Source organism: Mchenga conophoros, linkage group LG20 (assembly GCF_057382185.1).
Source record: "Mchenga conophoros isolate Kocher_MC1m ecotype Shallow Benthic linkage group LG20, M_conophoros_male_GT1.1, whole genome shotgun sequence".
NCBI lineage: Eukaryota > Metazoa > Chordata > Actinopteri > Cichliformes > Cichlidae > Mchenga > Mchenga conophoros.
Window position 1 is genome coordinate 8,262,493 of NC_140545.1, and position 27,964 is coordinate 8,290,456.

General features: G+C 41.5%; 4 protein-coding genes and 1 non-coding gene across 8 annotated transcripts; 1 reads left to right on the plus strand and 4 right to left on the minus strand.

The window, feature by feature from the left end:
* Positions 1-133: 133 nt before the first annotated feature.
* On the minus strand, positions 134-11,301 carry amt (aminomethyltransferase). Its single transcript, XM_085260343.1, has 9 exons — positions 10,883-11,301; positions 9,428-9,595; positions 9,069-9,149; positions 5,265-5,396; positions 5,107-5,185; positions 4,674-4,819; positions 2,586-2,766; positions 2,044-2,199; positions 134-1,699 (listed from the first exon to the last, which is right to left on the minus strand). Exons 1-9 carry the CDS (start codon positions 11,018-11,020, stop codon positions 1,524-1,526), a joined length of 1,257 nt encoding a protein of 418 aa, XP_085116469.1. The 5' UTR covers positions 11,021-11,301; the 3' UTR covers positions 134-1,523.
* A 970-nt stretch (positions 11,302-12,271) lies between these two features.
* Positions 12,272-15,381, plus strand: LOC146550332 (uncharacterized). Its single transcript, XM_085260346.1, has 4 exons — positions 12,272-12,593; positions 14,569-14,714; positions 14,791-15,009; positions 15,092-15,381. The coding sequence occupies exons 2-4, from the start codon at positions 14,579-14,581 to the stop codon at positions 15,232-15,234; spliced, it is 498 nt and encodes a 165-aa protein (XP_085116472.1). The 5' UTR covers positions 12,272-12,593; positions 14,569-14,578; the 3' UTR covers positions 15,235-15,381.
* Positions 15,382-17,130: 1,749 nt separating this feature from the next.
* Positions 17,131-27,828, minus strand: hyal3 (hyaluronidase 3). Of its 4 annotated transcripts, none has more exons than XM_085260340.1 (7): positions 27,691-27,828; positions 21,122-21,412; positions 19,171-19,606; positions 18,901-19,048; positions 18,604-18,730; positions 18,360-18,449; positions 17,131-18,279 (listed from the first exon to the last, which is right to left on the minus strand). In XM_085260340.1, the coding sequence occupies exons 2-7, from the start codon at positions 21,383-21,385 to the stop codon at positions 18,019-18,021; spliced, it is 1,326 nt and encodes a 441-aa protein (XP_085116466.1). In that variant the 5' UTR covers positions 21,386-21,412; positions 27,691-27,828; the 3' UTR covers positions 17,131-18,018. The 4 variants fall into 4 exon arrangements, with proteins under 4 accessions (XP_085116466.1, XP_085116467.1, XP_085116465.1 ...); XM_085260341.1 differs by lacking the exon at positions 27,691-27,828 and adding an exon at positions 25,157-25,338; XM_085260339.1 differs by lacking the exon at positions 27,691-27,828 and adding an exon at positions 21,855-22,178.
* On the minus strand, positions 22,862-27,828 carry naa80 (N-alpha-acetyltransferase 80, NatH catalytic subunit). The gene is made up of 2 exons (XM_085260345.1): positions 27,691-27,828; positions 22,862-24,131 (listed from the first exon to the last, which is right to left on the minus strand). Coding segments are annotated over exons 1-2 (837 nt in total). The 5' UTR covers positions 27,693-27,828; the 3' UTR covers positions 22,862-23,296.
* LOC146550335 (U5 spliceosomal RNA) lies at positions 26,384-26,497 on the minus strand. The gene has a single exon (XR_014890303.1). It is a non-coding gene; the product is annotated as a U5 spliceosomal RNA (small nuclear RNA).
* Positions 27,829-27,964: the final 136 nt, after the last annotated feature.

The following is a 27,964-nucleotide window of genomic DNA, read 5'->3' on the forward strand; positions in this document are numbered from 1 at the left end:
TTGAGGTGGGGGAACCGCTAACTTTGTCTTTAAACCATGGTTTAAAAACAAAGAGAGGCAAGGCTTAGATGGACCTGTGCATAACAGGATTAATGGATATTCTGGACAAAGGGTGTTGAAGTTGACAGAAGAGGACTGAACAAAAATCACCTTTATTAAAGAAGAGACCTCATATCAATAGAAAATGTTTACAAAAACTCCATAATTAGTCCAAGTATTAGTACAAACTCACAGCAAATACTCAAGAGAACCTAAGAGTCAGTAGTTTTGCAGACATACATAAGTCATAAGACAGTGTCCCATTTGATAATTAAAATTTCATTAGAAGCAGACAGAAAACAATTACAATTAACATCTTTTCAAGTTAGTCTTGTACCACATGTTGCCCAGGTGCAAAGTGTTTTTATCTTAAGATTTCTTTATGAATCACCAAACCAAGAGTAAAAAAGTAAAGTAAAAACTACAACACTTCAGACAGAGACATTTTGCATTGAAGGACAACAAGTCGCCACTGTTTACAAATCAGGCATTTTATAAAACCATGGTCACTGGAAATTTGGTTTATAACATTCACAAGTGTGCAGTTTCTGTTTTGGTCCAACAGTGACAAACTGAAATGATTTCATGTTTTGTTAGCAATAAAAAGTGAAATGCTAGTGTTTACATCTTTGTTACTCCCACTGGAAAAATTAAAGTGCGGCAAAGTATTTCATTAAACAAACAAAAAAAAATCCAAAATAACTTGGTCTCGGAACAACGTGAACAATGTCTCAGCCCCATCATCCGCAGGGGAACCCATGTTAGTGCACCATGAATTTCTTAACCTGATGCATGCATAATACTGAATTATTAAATAAGGACTGGCAGTCTGTGCAAAGTCTTTCTATGTAGGGTGACCCGATCCCAAAAAAAAAAAAAAAAAAAAAAAACGAGACGATGTGGAACTTTTTAGCTGGACAAATTGAATTTCCCAGTTTAACATAATAATTTTCTTTGTGGCAGTTTCCATCACATTTCCGAAAAATCATCTTTCCCTGATGGGCAGAGCTACATGACTAAGTGGGACTAACTTCCACTTGAATATAAGGCCTTCCCTGCTGTCTTCAGACAGTTTGATTACAAGCCAGACTTTATAGACATGCACATCCTGCAGAGCCAATCAAAATGTGGGACACACTCTTAATACGTGGGACGGGGGGGACAAGGGATAAAAATGCTTTGCAATACATTATGAAGAGGGTCATCTGGACACCCTGTTTTCTACATGAGCTCCTATAATGTCCATTCTCAAAGCAGCAGCCCTGGTGACTGAATATGAACACTGAGTACTTTAAACTTAATATATTTGTGACCGATCAATAGTCAGTAGTAATTTTTGGACTAATTTTTCCTCTGTTGGACTCACCAGTGAAGGTTTGTACATTTTAAATAGTGAGCTAAGAATGAAGGGGCAGTGCTGGCAAATACGGGATCGTTTGAAGGAACGCTCAGCAGCACCTATACTCGCTATAAAAGTGTCTCTCCTAACCAGTATAGTACTTGGTGGGCACAAAGGGCATCTTGCTGACGGTGGCCGGCACTGCCTTTTTCCTGACCTCGACCTGGATGGCTGTTCCATTTTTGGCGAATGCCGCATCCACGTAACCCATGGCAATGTTCTTTTTCAGGCAAGGAGAGGGGCAGCCGCTGGTCACCTCACCTGTACAAAACACAAAGGAATTTGTCTTTCCAAGGAAATCCTGTTGTACAGTTTTTTTCAGTCATTTATTTCTATATGACAGGCACTGTCATGTCTGCAATCATGCAGCGTGTGAAGAAACACTTAACAATCATCTCACTGACATTTGATATGATACCACAGAAATACAAACATTGCGATCGTATCTATTTTAAAGCCCTAACATGTAAGATTTGAAAATGTCTGAGTCTGGAGACCCCAATTGGCAACATCATAACAGATACTGTGGCAAACAACAATACTCTCATAATTGTTTGGGGGGGGGGTATGTTTTTATGTCTGTTTGCACTTTGGCACATTCTGACCTATGACCTTTCCATCAGGGCTGAGAATAGGGGTGTGCTGCCGGACTGGGGGGCCGGTGGACACCAGACCCACTCTCTTCCTGGCTGTCTTGGCTTTGATCTGAGGTATGATGATGTCAGCACCGGGAAAATCTTTGGCCTGGCGTCTGCGCTTTCCTGTGTGTGAGACACCAGCAGAGTTCGTTGACAGACTGAATGAAAAGGCAGGCGTGCACAACAACATCTGGGATCCTCTAATAAAAATTTAAAAAAGGAAATAAAAATCTTATGTGCAATTCCAAATTATCAGATGGTGGTATCTAATTGGTATGCAATTGTGACACTATTAGGAAAAGATCCTAACACATGTGCTGCTTCTCGCCTTCGGAGACCAATCAGAAGAACGTTTACCTTTGAGTGACGCCTTAGTCGACAGCTGCTTATTAAGTGGCAAATAAAAACAAAATAATTTAAATGTTTTTAAATCACAAGTTTCATGACAGCCTCACACAAAAGCAGCCGTTAGAAAAAAGAATAAACGACCAAAAAAATTAAACCCCAACCTATGGTCCAGACAAGCGTGGCCTCCACAGGTGTAGTGGTCTCATCGATGTCATTGCCATAAAGACAAAGCCCCGCCTCCAGTCGTAGGCTGTCCCTAGCTCCCAGCCCGGCCAGCTTCACCTCACTGTTGGTCAGTAGCTTCTCCATCAGCTCCACCACTCTGGACTCAGGGACGGAGATCTGACACACAGAGACACAGGCAAACTGTAGAGCCACGTCTCTATCCAAGTACCTTTAATGTCAATAAAGTTCAGAGAATTACAAATTTCACCTCAAGATTACATCTACGCATGTCATGATACATAGTGCAATTTATACCAGTTTTGGAGAAGTTTATTACAGATCTGTCAGCCACAGACCCTGGTGTGTGTGTCAGTCAATGTAGGAACTATTTTATATGTGCCAATCAAAAGACGTGCAGCTAGCTTGTGTAATGAAAGCTTCACAGGATGCAAACCTTCAATTACACAATCTCTTTATTGTATTGAGTGATACAGCTGGCTGCTGTAATTCAGCCAACAGAAAACATTTTCTAGATTAAGTGCTCACAATAAGGTTTCTGGATGTTTTGAGTAAGAATTTCTGGAACAAGACATTGAGGAGTCTTTTTGTCTTGGAAAACGATATAGCAGAACTAGATGGCGCTCTAGCTACAAGAAACCAGGCAGATCTACAGCTGATGGCACCAAAAATTAAACTGAATCTTGTTGTTAACAATCAAAGCAGCAGTTTGCAGAGACGACGTTTCCTCAAACATGATTTGCATCAAATGAATGCCCGAATAAGTGCAAGTGTATTAAGCCTACTTCAGGATGTTGATTACATATTAAGAAGCTGTTGTCAGCTGCTCCCTTATTCACAAGGGGGTCACCACAGCAGGTACCTCTCTCTGTTTTATTTGTCAGATTTTTTATTTATTTTTTCAAACAGCAGAATCAGCTTCCTGACACAAACTCAAAGAGATTTGTGTCTCCTCCTGGACACAAAAACCAGCAAACTTTAACTTGTTCGTCAAATGTTTAAGCCGCCTCTATGGGCTCAAATTGTGGTCATAAATATTTTGTACTTGTAAATCAGGATTTGTATGTGTAAAAAGATTTGTGTGTCAGAGATAGAAACGACAAGGAGCAGGTGCATCTAGTACAAGTAGAGCTGCTGCAAAAACCCACAGAGCTCAGCAGCCAGCGCAACAAATTCCGGATCCTTGCCTTTTAGCTAGCATTAGCAGCACATGCTGCCGCCAATATGAAAGGACCTTGATGCTGCGCACTGTGACTCCAGCAATGGTCCCGGATCAGCACTAACTTTGTGTTAAACTAATCCTAAAGTAATAATGGTATTTCTAACCACTGATATACCACAACTTTATCCTTTCAACAGCTACTGAAAGTTAGGGAACCTAGCTTATCGCGGATATTTATATAGAGATCCTCCAGCTTCAAACTGTATTACCCTTCAAGGACCTGCAGTTCCATTAAAAAAAAAAAAAAAAAAAAAAAAAAAAAAATCACTTCTTTTAGTAGATCATTCATATGAAACAGGTTCTTCCTTTTTGAGCGGGTGCATATCAGCAAGTAACTAATCTTTTTTTTTTTTTTTTTTTTTTTAAAGACAACTTGTGAATCAACAATGGCAGGATACAGAGTAGTTAGTCCACAGCCTTTTGACTTTGGCCTAACATTTGGTTTTGCATTTGTGGTTTCGATAGGTCACATATGCCTCTTTTAGAGCTGCACTCTTTTCCATAAATGGCACTGTATCTGAGAGTGTGGGCTTTTGCACAAGTCCCAGTGGTTAGCTCACTAAAGACCAGGCCTAATAAGAGTTACACACCGAGGTTAGAAAGAAATAACACACTGTCCAGGCAATAACGGACATTCGAGGACTTGCATGGGCTTTTGGTTGTCAGAGGGAGTGATGGGGGACAGGGCCAGCAGAGAGGCGTGGGACCCCACAGAACTGCTTGCCAGTATAGCTTTTTTTTTTTTTTTTTTAATAAAAACACTGTCCATTAAACACAAGTTATAATACAAAACTAGTTGTCCCGAAGCATGAAAGAACCTGCAAGCACACACATATGTGCTCACCTCCACCCCGTCCTCTCCAGTGTATCCACATCGAGTTAGTCTGCAGTCAGGGACACCGAACACTGTGGCCAGGGCAGAGGTCATGAAAGTTAGCTTACTGAGGTCCTCCTTCAATCCCGCCTGGAGCACCTGAGACATAGTGGGACCTGGAGACATGCAAATAAATTCTTATCTGCAAGATCTGAAACACCTAAACTGCAGGAGTTCAAAAAGAAAAGGAAAAAAAAATAAAAAAATAAAAAAATCAGAAGCAATAGCCAAAATTCATAGATGGACAGAGAAAGAGCAAATGAGGGAAAGCAAAACCAGAGGAAAGTAAATTAAGATGAAAAGGAAGCAGGAAGAGAAGTATAAAGGAAAGGAAGTGATGAAAACTATAGTAAGAGCACCGATGAAAAGAAAAAGAAGGCGGACTGTCACACAAATATTCTACCTTGCACAGCAATCAGTGCGCAATCAAGAAACTCCAGATCCACATCAGAACCTGCATATTTGAACTCTGCCAGTCTGGCCTGAAAACAAAACACACCCACACACATCAGATGCTTTTTAAATCTCGGTCTCTTTGCTACATACTTTTCTTGAATTCACCTTCATATGAACAGAGTCCTTGTCAGCACAGCCGGCATTGGAGACAACGTAGAGGTAGCCCTGGTCCGTCTTTGTCACAATGAGGTCATCAATAATCCCACCTTTCTCATTAGTGAAGAGGGTCAACGTGCCCTTGGAGGTGAGGCAAGAAAGGAAATGAAGGAAACAGAAAAAAGGACACTGTGGACATCGTGTTTATGTTAAGTTTCTCATCTTTAAGTCTCTCTTGCACTCACTGGATTAGCCAATACTCAGAATAACTGAAAACCCAACTCAGTGAAGATGCCTTAAGAGAAACTTCAGATTTAGACAAGCTGGGAAGGTCTCTTGGGGCCATTTCTAAACAACTGCAGATTCCAAGATCATCAGTTCAAACAACTGAAGGAAAGACAAACAATCCAGGAACCACAAGGACTCAAAGCCTGTATAACTGTATACTGCTGGAACGCCATCATCACTGTCCACAGTGAGGTTTTACGTCGCTGTGAACTAAAAGGGTACCAATTAAGAAAGAAGCACACACTCCAAAATCAGCATCTTCAAGCTTGAATGGAATTTGCAGCTGTTCACATGGACAAGAAAAAGTTTTATGGTCAGACAAGAAAAGCTTTTTTGGCCACAACGACAGGAGGTACGTTTGGAGGAGTAAAGGTGAGGCTTTACTAGCAGTGACACTAGTACATTACACAAAATAGTTTGAATAATGAAGAATGAGGACTATGTGCAAATTCTTCAACTTCACCTCAAGTCAACAGCTAGATCAGGGGTGGGCAACTCCAGGCCTCGAGGGCCGGTGTCCCTGCACATTTTAGATGTGTCCTTGAACCAACACAGCTGATTTAAATGGCTAAATTAGCTCCTCAATATGTCCTGAAGTTCTCCAGAGGCCTGGTAACGAACTAATCACGTGATTCAGGTGTGCTGACCCAAGGCGAGATCTAAAACCTGCAGGACACCGGCCCTCAGGGCCTGGAATTGCCCACCCCTGAGCTAGATGGTTGAAACTTGGACACAGTTGGGTGCTCACGCAGATCTTGGAACTAGGGGTGGGTTTTAAATACCAATTTATCGATTAAAATAGATTCTAGCTTGGATAACGTGATATTGATTCATTAAAATCTGAATCGATTTTTAAATATAAATGTATTTTGCCAGAAATGCCAAAATCTCAGGTTAAACCTCACAAAATTTTCAACAACCACCAAACAGCTTAAACAGTAAATGAGAGCAGGTACACAGACTCTGAACAAAAAGCAGGCAGCCGCCGAAACATCAGAATCAGTGAGATGTCGCCTTTCTCACCCGACGGCACGGGCACGGCCGGGGCTGAAAGTGTCAGTGATGTGTCAGCGGGTCCGCGCTTTGCGTTTGCGCTACATTCTGAAGCTGCAGGTTTTTATCTCTTTCTCCAAACAATATTGACTGAACCAGCAGCAAAAGAAGATCCAAACTACGCTTCACATAAACATCGTCATGAATTCTCTCTGACTTATCGCAAAATAAGCGCGTATTCTCGGAAAAGTGGTGCCTTTTATATTATATAAAAGGCACTGTTTTTGTCCACTAGAGTGAGACTTTCACGGCATATTCTACACCGCATCTCAGTGCGTTCATCATTTGTTTGAAGCCAGCTCACCTCCTGCAACCACTTTTCCGAGAATACGTGCTTCTTTTGCGGTTCGGACTCCTGCTGACATTTCTTTGGAGGTGGAGGAACACCAAAGTAATTGATTAAAAGGAGCTTGCTTCTTCGACATCTTTAAGAGTGCTAAACAAATGTCTGTCCTCCTCCAAAAAATCTTATGTACGCAAACGCGTGTTGCAACTTCTTATCTGGTGCGCGTCTTTTATTTTGAAAGCGCATGCGCACCTGCGGACCACTTATGTGCAGCCCTGTGTGTATACATACATGTATGTACATGTTTGAATATGTTTTTTAAGTTGATTAAAGATATATCCTTTATAATCATTCACACAACAAGAGTGAACTGATGCCCTCATGCTGCAGTGGATACAGTCTCATTGTTTGTCTCTAAATACAACCGGCAGGTGATTTAGAGGAAACCCTCTCAGTATAAACTGTGTACACTGCCTGCTCAGCACCAGACGATTATATTTTTGGAAGGAAAAAAAAAATTGATTAAAGTCAACATGTCTGATCTGCTAGTTTTGTGTTCACAGCTTCCCCTCACTTGCCTCAAAGTGAACAAAAAGTCAGTAAAAGCAGTTTTAAAACGAAACAATGGTTAACGTCAGGGCCGGCCCGTGGCATAGGCCGTATAGGCAAATGCTAAGGGCGCCGTCCATCAGGGGGCGCCACGCCAGTGCCACAAATGTTGAAGAAAAAAAAAAAAGTTGGTACTATTATTTCTAAATACAAAAAATAATCCCACGTTAATTAAAATGCAAAGTAAAGCTTATTTAATAGAAATATTATTTGTTACAACATTACGCCCCCCCCTCCCCGCACGGTGCGCCCCCTCCCTTCCCGTATTATGGTTCCTTTTGGACGTCACCACATCAAAAAAATCAACACAAGATGTCAAAACGGCCAAAACTGTCAGGTGCCCAGGGAAGAAAAAAGAGAAAAGAAGAGGAGGAGAAATTTCGTTTTTTGGGTGTAATAGTAGATGAAAATTTGACGTGGAAATCTCATATTGAGTATATTAGAAAGAAGATGGTCAAAAGCATTTATATTTTGGGAAATTTAAGAGATTTATTAGATCATAAAACAATGCGCATTTTATATTTTTCATTGTTTTTCTCATATTTTAGTTACTGTGTTGAAGTTTGGGGGAATACATATGAGAATACTATAAAACCTCTAAACTTATTACAGAAGAAAGTGATACGAATGATCCATAACGTTAAATATAGAGAACATACAAATAAATTATTTATAAAATCAAAATGATTAAACTTAGGAGATTTAGTGAAATTACGGACACTATTAATTATGTTTAAGGCTAAAAATAATATTTTGCCCTTTAAGTTACAAAGAGTATTTTTAATGTGTTCAGGGGGAGAAGATAGCAGAAGGAAATTTTATTTTAAGCATCAGTTAGCTAGGACTACACAAAGATTAAGGAGTCCAACCGTTAGGGGTATACGACTGTGGAACTCTCTTCATTATAATTTAAAGAATTGTATGAGTTTACATTGTTTTAAAAAGTGTTACATGCTTAAAACGATAACTCAATATGAAGAATGCGAATGAAATTGGAGTTCATTGAAAATGGATCCATTATAATTTTTTGTTTTATTTATTTAATTTTATTTTTCTCCTTGTTACTATGTGGAGTGGTATATTTGTTGTTTGGTTTGGGTTAGGACCGGAGAGAAATGTTAATATTAGTTTGTTCCCTGATTTTTGGTGCCCACTTGTAATATAAGTTGGAATGTAGATAGGGGGCGGGGTTTAATAAGAATATTTTCTTCTTCCTGCTCCTTTTCACACATGGTTGTAGTGCTTTATTGATAGAAAGTGTGGTTGGTTTGTTTGATCTGTTGTACCAAGTGTGAAAAAAATAAATAAATGAAATGAAATTTATTGTATTTCATATATTCATTTTTTATTTTTTGTATTCATTTATTTATTCATATATTTTTTTTATCTTGTTAATTATTCTGATTGTGAATTTGCTTTCTTTAAGTAAAAAAAAAAAAAAAAAAGGTCAAAGACAAAGCTATTCGGTTTCTTGTGAGTACATACACTACACTGCCGATGTAGGGGGGCACCACCTAAAATCTTGCCTAGGGCGCCAGATTGGTTAGGGCCGGGCCTGGTTAACGTTAAATCGTTACCTGGTTGTCCTTGAGTTCTGCGATGTCTGCCACCACCAGTGACTCCATAAACTTCACCCCGTCTTTGCCGTGGATGTTGGTCTGACAGAGAAAAACAAAAAGTCTGTAATTAAATCTTTAACAGCAGCAGTTTCCTGGAGAGTTGGGTGGTGGATAAAAACAACAGCCAGACACTAGACATTTTTACTCTGCCATGATGTGACTAACACATACATTTCTTCACTTGACACACACATTGCTTGACACAGGGGTCACACTCTGCTCCCAATATTTACAGCAGAATATCTCAGAAAGTCTCAAATCCAAGTTGCGATGCTCTACTTGAAATCTGCACCCATGTTTAAGAGCGCATGCCTCACCTGCAACATGTGACTGACATCAAAGATGGAGCAGTGCTCTCTGGTGTGCATGTGAGAGGCAATGTGACTGTCTTTATACTGAACGGGCATACTCCAGCCTGCAAACTCCACCATCTTTCCCCCCTGCCCCCTGTGGAAGTCAAATAGTGGAGTCTTCTTCAAGGCAGTCTGGGGAAAAGAAAACATCAGGCTTGTAGTGAAAGTCCACAGATGAAATACTGTGACTGCTGAGTTCTTGCATGCTATTAAATCTATTAAAGTGTTTCTAAAAGGTTTAGTAGTTTAGCATGTTCTGCAAATAACACAGTGAGCAGGAACATAATAACAACACATCTTTGATTAATAGACAGCTCAGCTGATAGGCCTCTCTCTCGTGCTCTCTTCAGTCTGACCTTTGAACCAGCTGAAGGTGGGCTTATCAGCCACAGCAACGCATTGTGGGACAGAGTGTGTCTGCACCTTTCCAAACTGTCCACAGTCAGCCGTTACTGCAAACAAACCGAAGGCATGTGGCTGCTCTGGTTGCAGACCCATATACTCCTAAGTCGTTGTGGATTTATACTGCTTTGTACTTGAAAGTGAAAGAACAAGACTGATCCTATATTGATCAACTGTTTTGACCCAAACCCTCTTTGCATACAAACCTACAAAAGCATAGGGATGTCATGAAGGAGTAAAAAGATGGATGAAAGGGTAAGTTGGCCCTGCGTTAAACCTTGCTGACAGTACTGCAGAGTCAGTCCCTCGTGGTTTTAATAAAGCCATTTTGTGCAGCTCAGTGAAGTGAAGCAGGCAGGGGGGGAGGGCCACGCTGCAGGGACAGATATACATTATGTGTGCATGGGCGAGCCATTGCTGTCACAAACTCACATGTTAATACTGTATTAATTCAACTCAGTTTTATTAATACAGCGCCTTAACCCTTATCACAACAGTCACCTCAAGGAGCTTTATATTGTAAGGTAAACCCCTACAGCAATAAAGAGAAACCTCAACAATCAGACAATCATACCAACCCCCCAATGAGCAAGCACTTGGCGGCAGTGGAAAGTTAAAAGTCCTTTTTAACAGGAAGAACCAGGCAGGCCTCTGAGGTGACCTGTTGGGGGTGAGGGGAGGTAGACAGGACTAAAGACACACACAGTAGGCAGTAACAATAATAGAGCAAGATTTCTTCAGCGAGTCAATCAAAAATATCATTTAAATCTCATTAAAGTACGTGAGTTACAGGCCTGAAATTGTCCTTTAAAGTCTTATAAAGTAGGATTAAAATACCACAGGACCAAAGTTAGAGTTTAAAAAAAATTAATAAGTAATATTGAACACGTGACAAATGAAATGAGTGAAAATTCAGCAAATAGATAAATAACTCATAACAACAAAAGGTGCGTGTGAAGTCTGATGCCAAAAGCCTTTGGCACACTTGCAAGGACTGAAGTTCACGGCTCTGCTTACCTCTGTGCTGGCAGCCCGGCTCTGTTGCTGCCTCCTCCCCGCACATCCAGCTCCAACGAACCGCAGCAAACCGTCCCCTGCAGCCCGCAACCCGAGCCCCGAAGCCCCGGCTCCAACCGTCAACCGAGCCCACATCATGACACCTGAGTCCCCGCTAAATTCAGCACTCACTCTCGCTGCTCCTGACGGGGTAACACTTCCGCTGTGCTTTTTTTTTTTTTTTTTTTTTTTTAAACTTTATTTATCACATTATAGACATACAGTCAAGTAAAACAGGGATCACATAAAAGATAACATTGTGGTAGTACAATGAGGAACAGAAAGAGTGACAAGGACAGTGAGACAAAAGTTCCGCTGTGCTTCTAAACTCTTCAGTGCAGTGTGCGTGCGCTCACCTAGCAAAACCACATGAAGCGCAACGATTAGCTGCAAGGACTTGTGGGTTATGTAGTTATTGGACCGCTGGCGCGCAGACGTTTGCTGGTTGGTTCAGCGAATCACGCTCAATCTTATAAAAGAAAACACAATGTGGGTGTTACCTGAGATATTACTGGCTTCCCACTTCATTCATAAAATAAAATAAAATAATTTAAAAAAACATTTGTTTACATCAGCTTCATGAAATTCTGTTGTTTTACACATAAACAACAAATCCTTAAAGTTCTCTTTCTTTGGGAGACTAAATTCAAAATAAAAATTATTATATGTATATCAGCTCAGTTTAATAAATGTGGAAATGTTTAGCTCTGGAGTGTTTCTGCTCTCACATAAAGTAAAACCTGATTTTCAGAGCCTCGTGCAGTGTCAATATTTTTATTCAATACCAAAAATCTTTTAGCATAACTAGCGAAGAAAAGCCTGAAAAAAAAAGCATTGAATCTGAAGACTATGCAGATTTTTTGCTCTCGTTCAATGATCAAGAATGAAAGAAACAGAGAGGATATTAAATGGGCCCCATTGAGCCATTGCTTTCATTGTTTTCAAAGCACATTTTGATGATTTTTCATAATGAGCCTAACATCCTTTATCAGCATTCAGTTTAGCATGACACACAGTTACTCCACCCTCTACGTACACACTACAGCATCCATTCTTGATTCTCACACTTGAGAGGATATTTTGGCCAGGTGAAGCTGCCAGACTGTGATATTTGTCCTTGTGAGTATTTATGAGTGTGTTTATCCCTCTGTACCCCCATCATGCCCTCCACCCAGATCTTTGAGTCATCCTTTTGGCTGAGCAGCTAATAATAACCCCGTGTTCCTTCTGCTATTTTAGGCCTTTAAGGCCTGGAAAGCTGGGGCGTGTGCACAAGCATGCTTGGAGCAGGGGTGAAAAAAACTAGGGTGGGCTAAATCAGACACACAAACATAGTTAGTAGTAGGAGGGGTGGCTCTGGGGCATCCTGCAGTTGCTCAGTGACACTCAGGAGCAGAAGGACCCTTGGGAAAAATCTACGCTTTCCCTTTGGCTTTAAAATATTAAGATTTTACTGCTGGGATTGAACGGGAGTTTATTTGGATTTATTTTGTCACAGTGTGGCCCCTGAAAGACCCATCGGGAGATTGAATTGATTTAACTGCTGCGCCACTGGGTGCAGCCATATGTTTTGGCCATCGAGTGTCTGGATGTGTGAGAACTGGGGGAGCAAGAAGAGTGACTGACGAGAAGAGACAAAATCTAACACAGCATTTGTTTATGGTGACACAAGGTAGGTAAGAAGAAAATGTTACTTTTTTGTACTTAAAAAGTAAAAGAAATCTGCTCAGGTCCATGAGTTTACATTATTTAGGTGGGTTCATAAAATCCTGTATCCCACTTAGAATTATGTTAGTCTCTAGATAGAAACATCCTTTGGCCCTTGTCTGAAATTCAAGCAGCACTGTGCCTTTATCGGTTAGGCAGCCAGCTTTAATAATAGCTCTGATTAATCAGCTGCCCATTTGACCTGTGTGTTTTCTCTTCAAATAGGCAACCCTCATACCCCGAGCCATCACCTGCTGCTTTATTCCACCAGCAGAATATATCACAAACTTCTTCCCTCCAAAAAAGACCTAATCTGTGTTTACTTATTTAGTATCTGTGTCCTCATTTCATTTAACCAGGCTCCAAAAAGACTGGGAATTTCAGTGGCATGAGAGAAACCAGGAGAACCAGTCATGTGATAGTCCAGGAAGTCACAAAGCAATGTAGGATATAGCATCTAAGCCACTGAAGGCTTCTCTAACAACCTCTGTGGAGCAAATGTTGTGTTTGAGTAAAGGTTGACACATTATTCTCCTATCTACAGCATGAAAGAGGGTGGTGTTGTTTAACCTCAGGGATGTCAGTGTGTTCATTTAGTAGGTATAAACCATTATGAATCCATTTCAAATCCTTTCACTGAAAGTGACAACAGATTCACCAGAGAAGCAAAAACAAGACAACCCCCAAAAAGGAATTGTTTTGCAGATGTTATAGACTCTTTCTCTGTCCTTATCCCTTTTTTTTTTAGTTTTGCTTTTTTTCCTAGTGTTCTTGTGACTACATGTGTAATCTAGCTCCTCCGGGATGGCACCTTCATAAATGCCATCACAAAAAGGTTTGCAGGTCAGCACAGTCTCCAGAGTGTGGAGGAGATGCCAGGTAACATGCAGTTACTTAAGAAGAGCTGGAAATGGCTGTAGAAGCGCTTCAACCCAGCAGGAGGAACAGGAGAAGCACACAATATCATTGATTGGGTTACTCATGTACATGTTTCTGAGCAAACTGTCAGACGTGGTTGAAGCTTCCTAACTGGACAGAGTGATATCCCTGGAGTTTAACTAACTCTGGGTTATGAATTTTGGGGGTTTGAGCAGTCAAAGTCCTGACCTGACCTTAACCCAGTAGAAATGTTCCTGAATTGAGCATCCGAGGAATCCCACCAACATCCTAAAGCTTTTCTGTATGGGATAAAATTCCTCCAAGATGGTGTGTAGGATTAAAGCAATCTACAGATACTGAAAGCAAGGGCTTAAAAATCTTCACTGAAAGTTGTGTAATACTGCCACATTTTCACTGATAAATAACCCAGTCTGAATCTAATGCTTCACTTACTTAATCTGGGCCTATTTTACTACTTTAAGGACTTGAAAAATCGTACAATGTTTTTGGTCATATTTTATGAAAATCTTTTTTCATGCAGCTGTGGTCCACTTTCCAAAGGCAGTGACTGAGATCAGTTTAGTTAAAATTTACCTACATACCACCAACGCGCAGCAGCATTCACTTCAAGAAGGAAAGCAATATTAGAAAGGAAACCTCAAACATCAGATAATCCCCTGTGAGCATGCAGGTGACAGTAGGAAGGAAGATCTGTGTTTTAACAGGAAGAGATTTCGGTAAAGCCACCTTATGGAGAGCACAGAGAGATGAGAACCAAACACAAACTATGGGAGAGAACAGACGAAGGTTGATGACTGAGTTAAGGTCTGAGCTTGTTCCATAGGAACAGAGCTCTGGTAGAGAAACATAATCTTTACAGACCCAAGCTTCAAATGTATTATTATTATGGAACTTTAAAATTGCACAGCCTCTCTTTGCATTTCAGAACTATTCAAAGATTGCAGCACCTCTCATTTAAATGATCAACAAAGGAATTGCTCATTAGTTGAGCCTTTTGGAGCAAACAGTGAGCATATTTTCCTCCTGATTTTTCTCTCAAGACAAGGAGACATGTCGAGGCCCTCTTCCACCCAGACCACTCCTCAGTTCTACAGAGTCAGCGACAGAGATCTCACCGAGATCGAGCTGCATTCTGTCGATTCCATCAACGACCTCCACCGAACACACCCCGAGCACAGCCACAAAGGTAAAATCACCCCAAACACACCATCCACAGTGCGATGACGCATTAAAACACTGACTCTGACAAAATGCGATTTCAGGAATGAGGGCTCCTCGTCCGGTGTACACACCTTCGCCAAATGGGAACATTTACACCTGCGACACGACAGCTGCCAATCAAAGAGGCCACCCAGGCAGCAAATCCTGGCAGAGCCGACTGCAGGACATGCTGACGCCAAGTTCATCCCGGGCCTATGCCATGGGCTGCGCTATCATCACTTTGCTTCTGCTCACAGTGTTACTCATTTTTTACTTCTTAGGTGAGATAAAAAATAAATAGAAAAAAATAAAAGAAATGTGCAAACAAAAGCAAACATTTATTGTTGGCTGCTCCTCTTCCAGTCCAGCAGGGCGGCGCAATACGGATGCTGACGGAGGCGGTGAGAGAAAAAGAGGCTGCAGCCACAGAGCTGTCACTGCTGATCCAAGAGCTGCACGCACTCAGGCACAACCTGACAGCCAAGAGAGTGACAGGAGGGACGTGAGGAAGATATGCACAGAAAACAAAACACCGACAGCGTTTTCAGATTATTACCGCAGAAATATGAGATTGGAGTTTTCTGAAAAACAACTTCTAGGCTTACTAGGATTATTTGAGAAGGACTTTTAAATAAAGCTTTTGTTTAATGGTGGCAGTGTGGCAGAAGGGAAGTGGTTGATCTCACATTGCTTGAAATAATGTCAGACCAGGGCCGTGCAGAGAGGTTTAAAGGGGCGGATGCTTAAAGCTAAAAAGGGGCACATTGAGCCAGGCTGAATAACAACAACACACATTCATCAAGAATCTAATATGGGCAACAAGGCAAAGCAAACGTAGCCGATGTTTTACCTGATGGGTACAATGTTGCTGTTGAGGGGTTGCTGTGGATAGTGCTGGAGGGCAGGGCTGTGTTGATCTGAGACTGTAGACATTAAAAAGTCCATAGGAGAGATGGTAGCTGATTAAACAAGTGTCATGAGATAATAACTAAATGCAAAGATTGGTGACAGCACTTAGGCTCTGCCTGTGAATCACTCTTTGCTTCTCTTCTTCCTTCCATCCCATCTTCTCATATATCACTCTCCACTTGCTGTCTTTCTGAGAACAAGGCACAACTTCCTATTGCAATAAACTATAATCTAATTATCCACACCTAACAACTCCAGCACTTAATCTATAATAAAATGATGACAGAAAAATGTTATAGCACTGCCTTTAGTAGCCTCACACAGCTCTGTTTCCTCCTCATGTCCTTACCAGGCATGTCTGGACAATGTTATATCATGAGTAATAATTTAAAATAATCCATATACATAAAACACACACATGCACACACACACAGTGACATTTTAGACCTTGTTCAGAATACTGTATATACTATGGGCATCATGGTGCTGATCCAGAATCCTTACATTATTATTTATTACTAGAGCTACAATAATAAAGCAAAGAGGAGGGGGAAGTAATAAATATGAAATAATGTCATTATGATGATTCCATTTGTTTCACTATCCACTCTGTGCAGGGGCAAAGCTTATTACATTTTTAAACTGTAGAGATACAATAATTTTACTGCTGTAAAATCCAACTTTTGTCTTAATTAAAATATAAATCTAATATAATCTGCTTCTTAATGTATGTTCTTTAAAATACAGCGTGTGTTTTTCAATATATTATAATTATAATAATTATTATGTGGACATGTATATTAGATCGTTTTTTAGTGAAATATAATCCCTCCAGAAAGGCAGGAAAAGCCCGGAAACTTACTTTAAAACTAAATATGTTCTAAATACTTTAAAACTAAATATGTTCCCTAAAACGGTGACAGAGATACAGACCCATGACAGCCAGGTAGCCAGCAGCTATGACCAGCACTACATGTGCAGTTAATAAAAGGACAGGTAATGTTTGTCACGCTGTTGCACACACAGCACGCTCGTTTGTTTCAGTTCGTCAGTTGCAACAAGACAGCTTACCAACGTGTACGTAATAAGCTAATACTCCTCGGTGCTACACACTACAGTGTGCGCTGTACACCTACTTACTGGGTTTGTCGCATCAGTCTGTGTCTCTGAGTTAACTTGTGTTTCTCCTACAGCTCCGGACCGCAAAAAATGCGCGTGCTCTTTGTGAGCTCGTTCCCGGCTCGTAACTAGCGCGTTCTGCCGTCAAGGGCGATCATTGGTTAAATGTGATCATGTGACTAATACAAGCCAGATCCTTTTATTTAGCAAAACTGTGATTAATAGTTAAACATTATTGTTGAGGGGCACAGACAGGACTCCGCACGCACACACACATTAAAAAATATATATATATATATTTTTTTTAAAAAGTTGCCTCAACAAAAGGGCACTTTGGGAACCCATCAGGAAAGGGGCGGGTGCTCAAGCCCCTCTAGCCCCCCCTCTGCACGTGCCTGTGTGAGACCATTATGTCATTGCCACTGTGTCTAAAAACGTACAAGCTGTTTTTATACTGTGCTGTCAGTCGTTTTGGGTGACTCACTGTGGGCATCACAGGAAACACATAAAGTACAAACGCTGTGGACGGCCAGAAAATTAAACGGACTTCTGATTTCATCAACTTTGTCAAGTATGTATTGTATGACTGGGTAAATGTATAGTTACGTGTTTTCACCAAGTCGTTTATTTACAGTGTTCTGTCGTTCATGGTGATGTTTGATTGGATTTTTCAGTCAGATTTTATGTACACATGTCAAGTTTAAAATGTGTCTTTTCTTCCATGGTAACAAGACACTATTTTACTATTGGTTGAGAAAAAAAAAATCTTGCAACAGTAAAACATTACACTTTAGTCTTCCTATGCAAAGTCCATTAGAGTCAAATTTAAGTACAGGTCCCTTTAATGTAGCCAAACACAGTTTCTTTTCTTCCTTTCATTTATGACACACGACCACAGAAACAGCCAAAAAGTCTAAACAACTGAAAGACCACAGGAGACTATTAAAGTGCATGATGGCAGAATTATCTCCATGGGTACCAACTTCACAACCTCTGCGGAGGTAGGTGTATCATTGTTAAAGTTTACAATCAAGAGATGACTCCATAAATAGGAATGCAAAGGATTTACAGCAAGGTGTTAACAACTGGTTGCACTGGAAAACAGAAAGGGCAGAGAAGATTTAAAAAAAAAAAACAACAACTTTGGACTAATGAAATTAAAATGAACTTGGACTACACTGCTCAAAACTGTAACTTCCATTAGTAGTATTATTATCCCCATGAACTCATAAATGGACAGCACCGTAACAAAAAAGCTCAGGTCAATCTTCCTCCTCTCTGCTCTTGCTCTTCTTGTCTTGGCACCCCTGCCCTGTCCAGCCTTGGTAGCAATGACACATGAAGTGTTTCTGGAAATGTTTGGAAGAGTCACTGAGCCGGTGGCCAGAGCCCAGGTGTCTCCTGGTGCAGCGTCCATTGCCGTGGCAAACCTGGAGGCTGCAGCGCTCTGCGTCAGACCTCAGAGATCGAACGAAGGGACCCAAGACATTGTGGACGTAGTCTCTGAGGAGAACGCACTGTTTCTGGATGGTTTGGGAAGATCAATATGGTTACACATAGGCGCACACACACACACACTGATAATGTTTTCTCACATGCACACCTTGTTTTTGGCGAATTTCAGTTCTCCCCACAGCACAACTCCAGCTGCCCCCAGTGATGCACTCTCTCCAAGTGTGTGCTCCAGGTCCATCTGCACACACACGCACACACGCACACACACACACACACACACACACACACACACACACACACACACACACACACGCACGCACACACACACACAGTTTGTCATGCCACATATTTAAAATCTTAATATTATGTGATGTATGCTAAAAAAGTCCTACCTTACTGAGAAACTTGAGTGAGTGTGTGAATGCTAGCCTGGCGTAGGGGAGGACGGGTGTGGCGTGGTCGGTGTTGTTGTGATATGGCCAACCTGACGCCACCCTCAAAGCCTCCAGCAGTCTGTGTCTGGTTAAAGAAGACAGAGCAACCCGTGAGTAAGCGAAACCACCTGTCTGGCCATCATGGCTAACAAAAGCTAAATGACAGGACTGCTCATACCCTTGTCATGATTGGATATGTGAGTGCCTGAGGCAGCAGAGTGTAAGTGAATGCATTTCTTGCTGATTTTCTTGTACCTGACCATTAGAGCTGCATCTGCAGACCCTGCCAGTTTCTGTGGCAGGTAGATGCTGGGGTAGAGAGCGGAGGACTTAGTCCAAAGCCAGGACAGCTCATCATTCTGCTGCCTGGTCCCCCTGAGGCAGCGTCCTGTGTAAGTTTTATCTGATCACACAGAAATACAAATAAAAGACAGAGATCAGCCTGTATCATCGGTACAAAAGGAGTTGTCATTATTGTTCAGATTGCTAGAAAACCAACGTGTTCAACGTTAGTGTTAGACCAACCTGTCTTTCTCTTGTTCTTGTTAAAGCAGGCGGGAAAACCATAAAACCCCCAGAAGCCTTTGGGGCGTTCTCCGACCACAGACTGGAGTGTCTCTTCCATGAACTTCCGAGCGCTCTCCTCAAACATCTGCCTCGCCAGCGATGTCACTGCCCGCTCTGAAAGATCTGGTTGCTCCTGTTTCACCAGCAGTTTGGACAACCTCCGGTACTCCAGCTTAGATCCAAAGTTCGTCTCCCACAACGGTCTCCATTCCTCCCAGTCGATGACAGCTAGGCCGCTAAAATCTGGTAGCAGGAGGTCGGACAGCTGCGTCACCGTGAGGGAGAGGTGAGAGGCCAGGTCGCTGAGCTGAGGGAGTCCTCCATTCACTTTCTTGCCATTTCGGGAGAGGTATGGATATTTTCCCAAGTGGTCGCGGTAGAAGATGGTCATTTTCTGGAAAATCAAACATTTTCCCTTTTTCACTTGTTTTGGATTTATTGCACATTTAATTAGAGATGGACCGATCCGATATTACGTATCGGTATCGGTCCGATACTGACCTAAATTACTGGATCGGATATCGGAGAAAAATAAAAAATGTAATCCGATCCATTAAATATCACGAAAGCACCTCACAAAACTTGCAACACCCCGTAACTCACCTCAGAACGTTAGCACGTTGGAGCAGTATGCATCACGTGATAGAGCGGCTGTGGCATGCGGGACCTGTCGGTGGTCTGGATAGCATTTGGAGCTTCGCTAGCAACCCCATCTCCGATAAAGTTATCCCGAGAGAAGTAAAGCAAGTGTGTAAGTCCATCTCTGAATGTTTGTAAAGCATTCCTGCGTTAAGCTTAACAAACGACTGCCTCTCCTGCTGCTACTTCAATCATGAAACTGCTTAACGATCAGCTGATCGGCTTTTCTGTCGCGAGTCCCTGTCTCTAGTTTGCTTTTGGCCCACTTTGCACCAGAAAGAGGAAACCAGCGGCTGAACAACAGCAGCACGTTTAAGCTTGATCAGCTGTTGTTAGAATGTATTTAATATTACTTTCTACTCCAGGATCTTTTTCTACGTAGCTGACGCTGGTAACTGTGCAGGGGCGGATCTAGCAAAGTTTAGCCAGGGGGGGCGATAGGGCATTAACAGGGAAAAGGGGGCACAAAGACATACTTTTCTTTCTTATTCTCATTTAAAATGTCTAGCTTTTAATAAATAATTATCTGACACCCAAAGTTTTAATTTGATGTAAAATGAATAGAAGTCAATTACTGTATATAGTAACTATTAAGTCTAATATATATACCCTAGTAAGCTATAGTACTTTTTCCTTTGGGAAGGTACCATCTGTGCAGTCTGCAATTTTGTTGAAGAAAGATGTTGAATCTATTTAATATTTCTTGAAAAATAATTGATTTCTGTGCATTTTTTTTTCACACTGCATCAAATTAAGGTTGATTACGTCGATTAAGCATCATGAGGTGGAGCGTGAGGGGTGGTTCCCTATTTTTTATTTATTTATTTTTATTGTTGCTGGGAGTTGGAACCCTATTAGTTAGGTTGCTTAATATATATGCTAAGTACTCTTTAAAATACCAGAATAGGGAGGATGGTGTAGGTTTAAGTTTATTAGATTGATCAGTATTGCTGAACTATGAAATATATTTTTTTGCATACAGGTATAACAGAATAGCTTTAGTGTAGTTGTTGTTTTAAACTTGAGTATGAACTTATACAAAATGCAGCAAGATATTTAAAAAACTGTTTTGTTGATTAAAAAACACTATATCGGATTCATATCGGTATCGGCAGATATCCAAATTTATGATATCGGTATCGGACATAAAAAAGTGGTATCGTGCCATCTCTACATTTAATCCTTGTTACTGTTACAGTGCCCTCACCAGCCCTCTTTCTATGGTTTTAAAGTAGAATATCAGTAAAATAAATGGATGAGGGACGATCACCTGTCCCTGGAAGCGCTCCTTCTTGTTCTCCACAATATGAAAGTCTCCCAGGTCCAGGTGGATGTTGTATCGCTGTGGACAGTTTGCCGTGGGCATGTTCCACACCAGGATGAAAGGCTGGTTCTGCAGGATGGGATGAGCTGCAGCCACAGCTTGCAGCGAGGTGCCGATGAAGGCATCCGCCTGGGGGGAATTCTGTGGCAGCGAGTTGCAATGGAGGGAAGAGATGAAGAAGACGGGGAGGAGGAGGAGAGACAGCTCCATGGCTGCTCACCCACAGATGTGTCCTTCCTGGCAGGAGAAAGAAATCGTCCTGATGAACTTTTCTGCATTTAAATGGTTAACTTTGTATATACAAGTACGGGCTTTTATCTGACAGAAAAACATGATAAGAAATGCAAAAATAAAGACCAGTCAAAGCTATAATGATAAGAAAGTCTCTTTATTCCAATCATTTTTCACCCACTGTAAGAAATCTTTAACATTTCAATGAACCAAATAAAAACAACATGAGAAAATAACAGCAGCAGACAGATTTTTGGAAGACTGATGGGCAACAAGTTACTTAAGTGGTTGAGATTGGTTATATCTGCACTGGTCCAAGCTGTCACTGCAGATATGAAGTATTTATCACTGAGTGCAACAATGACTGTGATTCGCATTATTCTGCGAAAAATTCTACATCAAAGCAGCTCAACAAACGCAGAAAAGCTTATTTTTTAGTTTTTCTCACTTCAAACCTTTCTCAATGTGAGGAAACAGGAGGGGAGCTGGCGCTGCTGGTGTATCCGCTGCAGGGGAAGCAGTCAAAGCCGACGTGGAGCTTCTAGTTCCTGCTGAATGCACAGCCAGCTTACGGCCGAAGAACTCCAGATGAAGCGATTGGAGTTGAGACATGGACAGGTGGAGGTAGACGGTGTGCATCTTTGGGCTAAGAGCTGCAAAGATGAAACTGCAGCCTCGCACCTGTTGCGCATCGAGCTCCGCCCCCTTTCCTTAAACGTTACACTGATGCCGCCATTCAGACAGTCCGGGATAGACTGATATTTCACTGAGGTGAGAGATGTGAGTCACCCTCTCATCCGATTAGAGCTCAGATTAGATTCTGCTTGAGGGATTTTTTTCCCTCTCCCCAGCGCTAACCTGGATTCTCCGCGCGCACTCGGTGCCGAACAGTGATAGGCGTGCCCCATCGCTGTAGCTGTGTGGCCCCACTGATGTGTAAGGCTAAACGGTAATTGGACTGATTCTTATATTGCGCTTTTCTACTCAACGGAGCACTAAAAGCGCCTTTAACATGACCACCGCGCTGCGCTTTTGCGCATGAAGCGGCGACAGCGCCACCTTTTCTCGACATTTGGGGACCAAAACACATTTTTATGGAAGTCAAGCAGTCTCACAGCAATAGGAAATAGTCATGATCTTTAATTTATTCTTGTTTCAATCAAACCTCAAAACCCGGATTACAAAACACATAAAAAAAAAAAACAACAACAAGGAAAATATGTAATATTTATTACGATATAACCATAATCTGCAGCGAGTGTGCGCTCCTGCCTGCAGTTAATTCGCTTAACTGCCAGAAAAAAAACAAATAACACACTCTGGGCTGTAAATTCTGCTGTGCCAAGGTCCCGCATTGGAAGCTGGGAGCAGGGGAGTCACGTTTATGCTTTGCTCAGCTGTACTGGTTGTAATAATTACAATTATTTAAGCTCTTTTCAAGTAAACACAGCAAACTGAACCGATGAGTTTAATTCTGCTGCTGCAGATCCCGTCTGTGTATCACACAGGCTACACTGTACAGAGTTAGGCTCAAACATCAGTCACTACAATAAAAAAAAAGTACATTCTTGAGTGAAACTGAAGCATTAAAGTTTATCCCCAGTTTCTTGCTGGGTCCTTATGTTCACCATCATTTCTCTTTTACTCAGTGCAGCGATGCAGACGTACAGGTACACATGCAGCTGGGTTCACACGCAGCATCTGTTCACAGGTGTTGGGAAATACTTCTGCAAACTGTGACGTGGAAAAAGTAAAAGTGTTGAGTGCGAGTGTTTACTTCTTTGGTTTGCTAGCACAGTTCTTTCTATGTCACACTTCTTCTTCCAATATGTGTGTGTTTTGTGAGTTTGTGCTTATTTCTGTCTTTTGGTGTGTATCTGACAGCGATCATCAAATGTCCTTGTGCATCCAGTAGATGGGAAGTCCTTTGGCATCTCTGTACGGAGTTTCAGTCAGAGTCTGAACTACACACTGCCCTGCACACTGAGGAGGAGGGGGAGGACGAGGGATAGTGGGAGGAGGAGGAGGTGGTGGAGGAGGAGGTAAACTAAAGGATGGAGGCGACCGTACAGCACAACCACCTCCTGAGTCTCTGTCCCCTTGAGCGTGCATCTTTGTTTGCGTCTGCAAGCTCGTTTCCTCACTCGGCATTCGGGAGAACCTCAGAAGCGTCTCCATGGGAATGAATGCCGTCATGGCCCCCGCGTTCTGCACTGGTGTCGACAGCACATAGCCAAGGTGGGCGTAGAAGTGCTGCTTATCGTGGGTGGTCAGACAGAGACGCTTGAACCCTCGACTTCTGGCGTAACGTTCGGTCTTCTCCATCAGAGTGCGGCCATAGCCCTTGCCTCGCTCCGCCTCGGACACAACTACTGACTCGACAAAAAGGCTGCCGCTGTGACCCACGACCCGAGACAGCCTGGCGTGGCCGAGTAGCCTCTCAGTCTCCCCGCGGCCCTGCAGGAGGACCAGGTTGACAGGAAACTCTGAGCAGGATTTTTGGAGAGAGTGAACCCGGGCGGCCTGGCTCCTCTGCCACTCGCAGTTGACGAGGTCTGCGCAGGGAACGAGCAGGTCGGGACGCTGGTGGATGGGAACGGCGTGGACCTTCTCTGGCTGCTCGGAGACTACGTGTAGCTTCTCTTTAACGTCTCCATCCAGTGTTGAGACCTCGTAGAAGTTTTGTCGCCTCGGATCGTCGGACGTTGACGTTACGGGTTCAGACCTGCGACGATCAGGGTTTCAAGTCAGTCTCCATTTACCTTCTATGGTTAAGTGTGAAAATATCAGGAAGTGTCTCAAGCATGCAGTTCCTCCTTAGCTGAGTGGTTAAAACACTGTGTCTGTTACCCAACAGGCAGTGCGAGCAAGGATTAGAGATGAAGGCATTCATTTGCTTTCAAAACCACACCAGAAACAGCAAATGTATATATAGTAATATAATTCACTAGACACCCTCATCCAAAAATACATCTCTCGCATCACTTACCAAGTATGATGTGAGAGATGTGATGTGGGGGTGTGACTGAACCGACTTTTAAGTTCCATTTTATCTACGACATGCTGGAGTATCATATGCTGAGATCTTGTCTCACTCTCCTTTAAATACTACAAAGAGCTCAAACTTCTGATCTGGAGTGTAAGTGTAAGCCTACGTGTGAAGTCCATTTGGTTCAAATCCACACTGTGGATTTAAACTGCCTCACAATTAATATCGCAATTCTCAAATACACATCAAAGTGCAATCATAGCCGCGCTCATGCATTTTTATGTGCGCTTGAGATGTGAGAGCGTTTAACTGATGAATAGATTCTGTTCATGTACGCTGAGGTCCTGATGTTTAATAGCTGTTATCATTCTAAATGGGGAAGCAGTAGTTATCTGTCACAGTTTCACCACAGTGCTTCTTCAGAAAGGCTGAAGTGCAGTTTAGTCAGCACAAACTGACGCTGAAACGAACTAATCCAGCTAATTCAACTCAAAGCCAAGCTGTACTTGCTTCTTATGTAAAAAACCCAAATGCATTCACACTGCAGTATATCTCTATATATATGTTATTTTAAATTATAGTCAAGTCGTCCACATTAGAGTCACAAACCAGTAATTAAAGTGGTCTTAAAGAAGAAGCAAAACTGGGTTCACCCCAAGTCGTGCATGCAAAATGTGAAAAATGACTGACAGTGAGAAAAACATTGCAGTCGTTTTTAATTTAAGTTTTTCTTGGACTAAATAAATAAATAAATAACTCACCAAGAGAGAAATGCTGAAACGAAACAGCTGACTGTCAAACTGATTTGAATGTGTTACTGGCTATGCAATGCTACTTCACATACTCTCCTTCAACAGGAAATGGGAGTTTACTGAATAAGGCACTGACTACCTTCTTTTTGATGTCTGACTCTGCCTTTTAAACTTTAATTATATTCAGTATTGAAGCCACAACACTTACATCGGGTATGATGAAAAACAGAGGTTGGAAACTTCCTGTCACTGCTCGAGAGTAAAAGAAACCTTATTCTTTTTCGGATTTTGCATTAAAATGACTGACATTTCCATATTATGTTTAAATCAACAGCAGTGTTTTGTGTGCTCTATGTATGTTTTGTTGTTTCTGTAAAGAGGTCCACTTTTATCTGACTGTGTGTGTGTGTGTGTTTGCGAAATTCAAATTCAACTGAAGTCACAGCTTATGCTGTTTTTGGAACGTATGTTTAGAGACTAATGCAATCGTCTTATAAACTTTCACAATATATGCTTTGCAGACATTCCCTACCAAAACAGGAATAGGTCTGTTATTTGATAAGGAAAATGACAACAAAAAAACTAACATTTATTAGTTAATTTTAAAATACAAAACAAATGAACCAAAACTACTTTATTTAGTAAAACTAGTACAAAAAGACAGCCAAAATCTGGGCTTTTATTGTGAAGGGGGTGGACATGGAAAAGTGACGTTTTGAAAGTAACACTTTTATCTATTACCAAGAACCACACTAGAGGTTGGCAGTTCGATTCAACTGTCAATAGTATTGCAAACCCCCCCTGGTATTGGGTGATACTAGTGCAATAGGCTCTAGCCTATAGCACAGTTAAACAACATGTGCTTTGGTTTAGAGACAGGCACATGCATATTTCTTGTCTCCAAAAGACCTAGTATCAAAATGCAGGAAAATCTGAAAGGTGTTTTTTTTATTGTGTTAACTCATTATTGAAGAATCACAGTGATTTAGTGGTTATTAAATATGTTCAGAAATGGCAAACCTATGATGATTCATGCCATACACTGCAATCTTGTGCATAAACTGCCTTTATGGGTTGCAAAGTGTCAGTATTGGCAGTACTGGTCCTATATTTACTTGGTGTCAGATTGATACCAAAAACAGCAGTTTTACAGACCACTAAACCACACTGAGATACTTCCAACAGAACTTATAGACCAACATTTAGAAACAAACATTAATTTTTCACAGTGAAACAAGCCCCACTAACGCAGGGCATCAAAAAATTAGATTAAACTCTTATTGTTCCACTCCACGGAAATCTTTAGTAAAAGGCGAAAGATTTATACGATCTGAAGAGAAACAAGAGTGTACTGGAGACTAGACGAGCGGCAGGCCGACCCCATTCTCCGACATAGCAGTCTCTATTACGGTTCGCACTTTAACGTTTAATAATGCCACAACTAAACAGACACAAACTAATACTGTTCGGAAATTTCACGCTACCTTTTAGGAAAACACAAACGCTACATGGTAAATTATTAAATATACTATAAACGTTTACACACGCGCAATGCATTATGGGAACACTGCGATCACAGCCACGCCTCTAACTTTAGTTGTGTGTTTCCTACGTTATTTTTCACTAAAGCTCCCGCTTCTTCATAAAACACTGATGTGATTATGTGACGTCTGAATGAAGCGAGGATGTCAGATTTTCCAACAAGAACAGTAATTACTAAAAACGTTACTTTCCGTGCTCAGAGGTTTCGCGCATGCGTAATAGACACTCAATGTTGTCGCCCTCTGCACATGCGTAGTATAACCGCGTTTCATGTCTGCGTACAGCAGTGTACATTCATTAAATACAACAATAGAATACTAAAATATATCGTTAATATTATTACTCATGTATGATTTAAAAATAAGGGATTACTCCCTTTTTCTAACCTCTCTCACTTATAAGATGCTTCTTTTTATGTTTTTCCTTGGCCAGATAGCCCAAAAACCTTTATAGTGAGAAATAACACGGGGTGGGAGGGCAACAAGATAAATATCGGGTACCTTAAAGAGGGAAGAAAGTAAGACGCTAAACTAAACGTGGTAATACCGTTTTAATGCTCTCGTTAATCAGAAAACAGATTTATTACAGACAAAAAGTTTTTTTCCCCCCAGGTAGTAGCAAGAGCAGAAATGTATGCTTTGTGGGAGTTGTAGTTATTCGATGTTTCACTGCCCACAACTCCCCTGATCGTAAAATAATTAAGCACATTTGAGATAAAATATTGATATAAAAATAAGCTGGGTATTTTTTTAAATATATATATATTTGTCATCTACTCCTCCCTTATTGGCGTCCACTTCTATGCAAGTTAAATATACTCTCATTCACAGCGACATGCTAGCATGCCCATGTGCTTATTTACAGCTTTAGGCGTCAATAAGCAGTACCCCGTGGGTGCGTAGTGACGCTAGTTAAATATTAGTAAGAAACTCATTTTAAGTTTATTCTAAAGCAACAAGTTCACCTTTTCGGTCGCTTCCTACCACCACAAAGTTACCTACATTTTTTTAAGTCTCGTGGTTGGTTGCCGTTTCTGGTCGTCCTCTCACAGGAGTTTGTTTCACAGCTGATCTGCGGTAAGCTCTAAATCTGGCTTCACGACTGTATAAGCTTATGGCCGTTCATAGCGTCCGCTCCTGTATCAGTTTCCCCTACCATCAAACCGGTACGTCCATAACGGGAGGAAATGCTGCTGCTCACGTCAAGAGTGCGTGCTGTCACGTCTGCCCCCAGCGAATGGGAGTTGTATTACATATACACAAAAAGTGACAAATT

Bases quoted from the DNA above. Each gene is read 5' to 3' on its own strand.
- amt (XM_085260343.1), bottom strand. From the start codon at position 11,020: ATGATGTGGGCTCGGTTGACGGTTGGAGCCGGGGCTTCGGGGCTCGGG. The intron at 4,820-5,106 runs GTAGAATATTTG...GCATGTCTCCAG, and splicing joins CGCACTGATTGCTGTGCAAG to GTCCCACTATGTCTCAGGTG. The intron at 2,767-4,673 runs GTGAGCACATAT...TCTGTGTGTCAG, and splicing joins CTGGAGAGGACGGGGTGGAG to ATCTCCGTCCCTGAGTCCAG.
- LOC146550332 (XM_085260346.1), top strand. From the start codon at position 14,579: ATGTCGAGGCCCTCTTCCACCCAGACCACTCCTCAGTTCTACAGAGTC. The intron at 14,715-14,790 runs GTAAAATCACCC...ATGCGATTTCAG, and splicing joins CCCCGAGCACAGCCACAAAG to GAATGAGGGCTCCTCGTCCG. The intron at 15,010-15,091 runs GTGAGATAAAAA...CTCCTCTTCCAG, and splicing joins ACTCATTTTTTACTTCTTAG to TCCAGCAGGGCGGCGCAATA.
- hyal3 (XM_085260340.1), bottom strand. From the start codon at position 21,385: ATGGAGCTGTCTCTCCTCCTCCTCCCCGTCTTCTTCATCTCTTCCCTC. The intron at 19,607-21,121 runs GTGATCGTCCCT...TTGATTTTCCAG, and splicing joins AGGAGCGCTTCCAGGGACAG to AAAATGACCATCTTCTACCG. The intron at 18,280-18,359 runs GTGTGCATGTGA...CAAACCATCCAG, and splicing joins TGAAATTCGCCAAAAACAAG to AAACAGTGCGTTCTCCTCAG.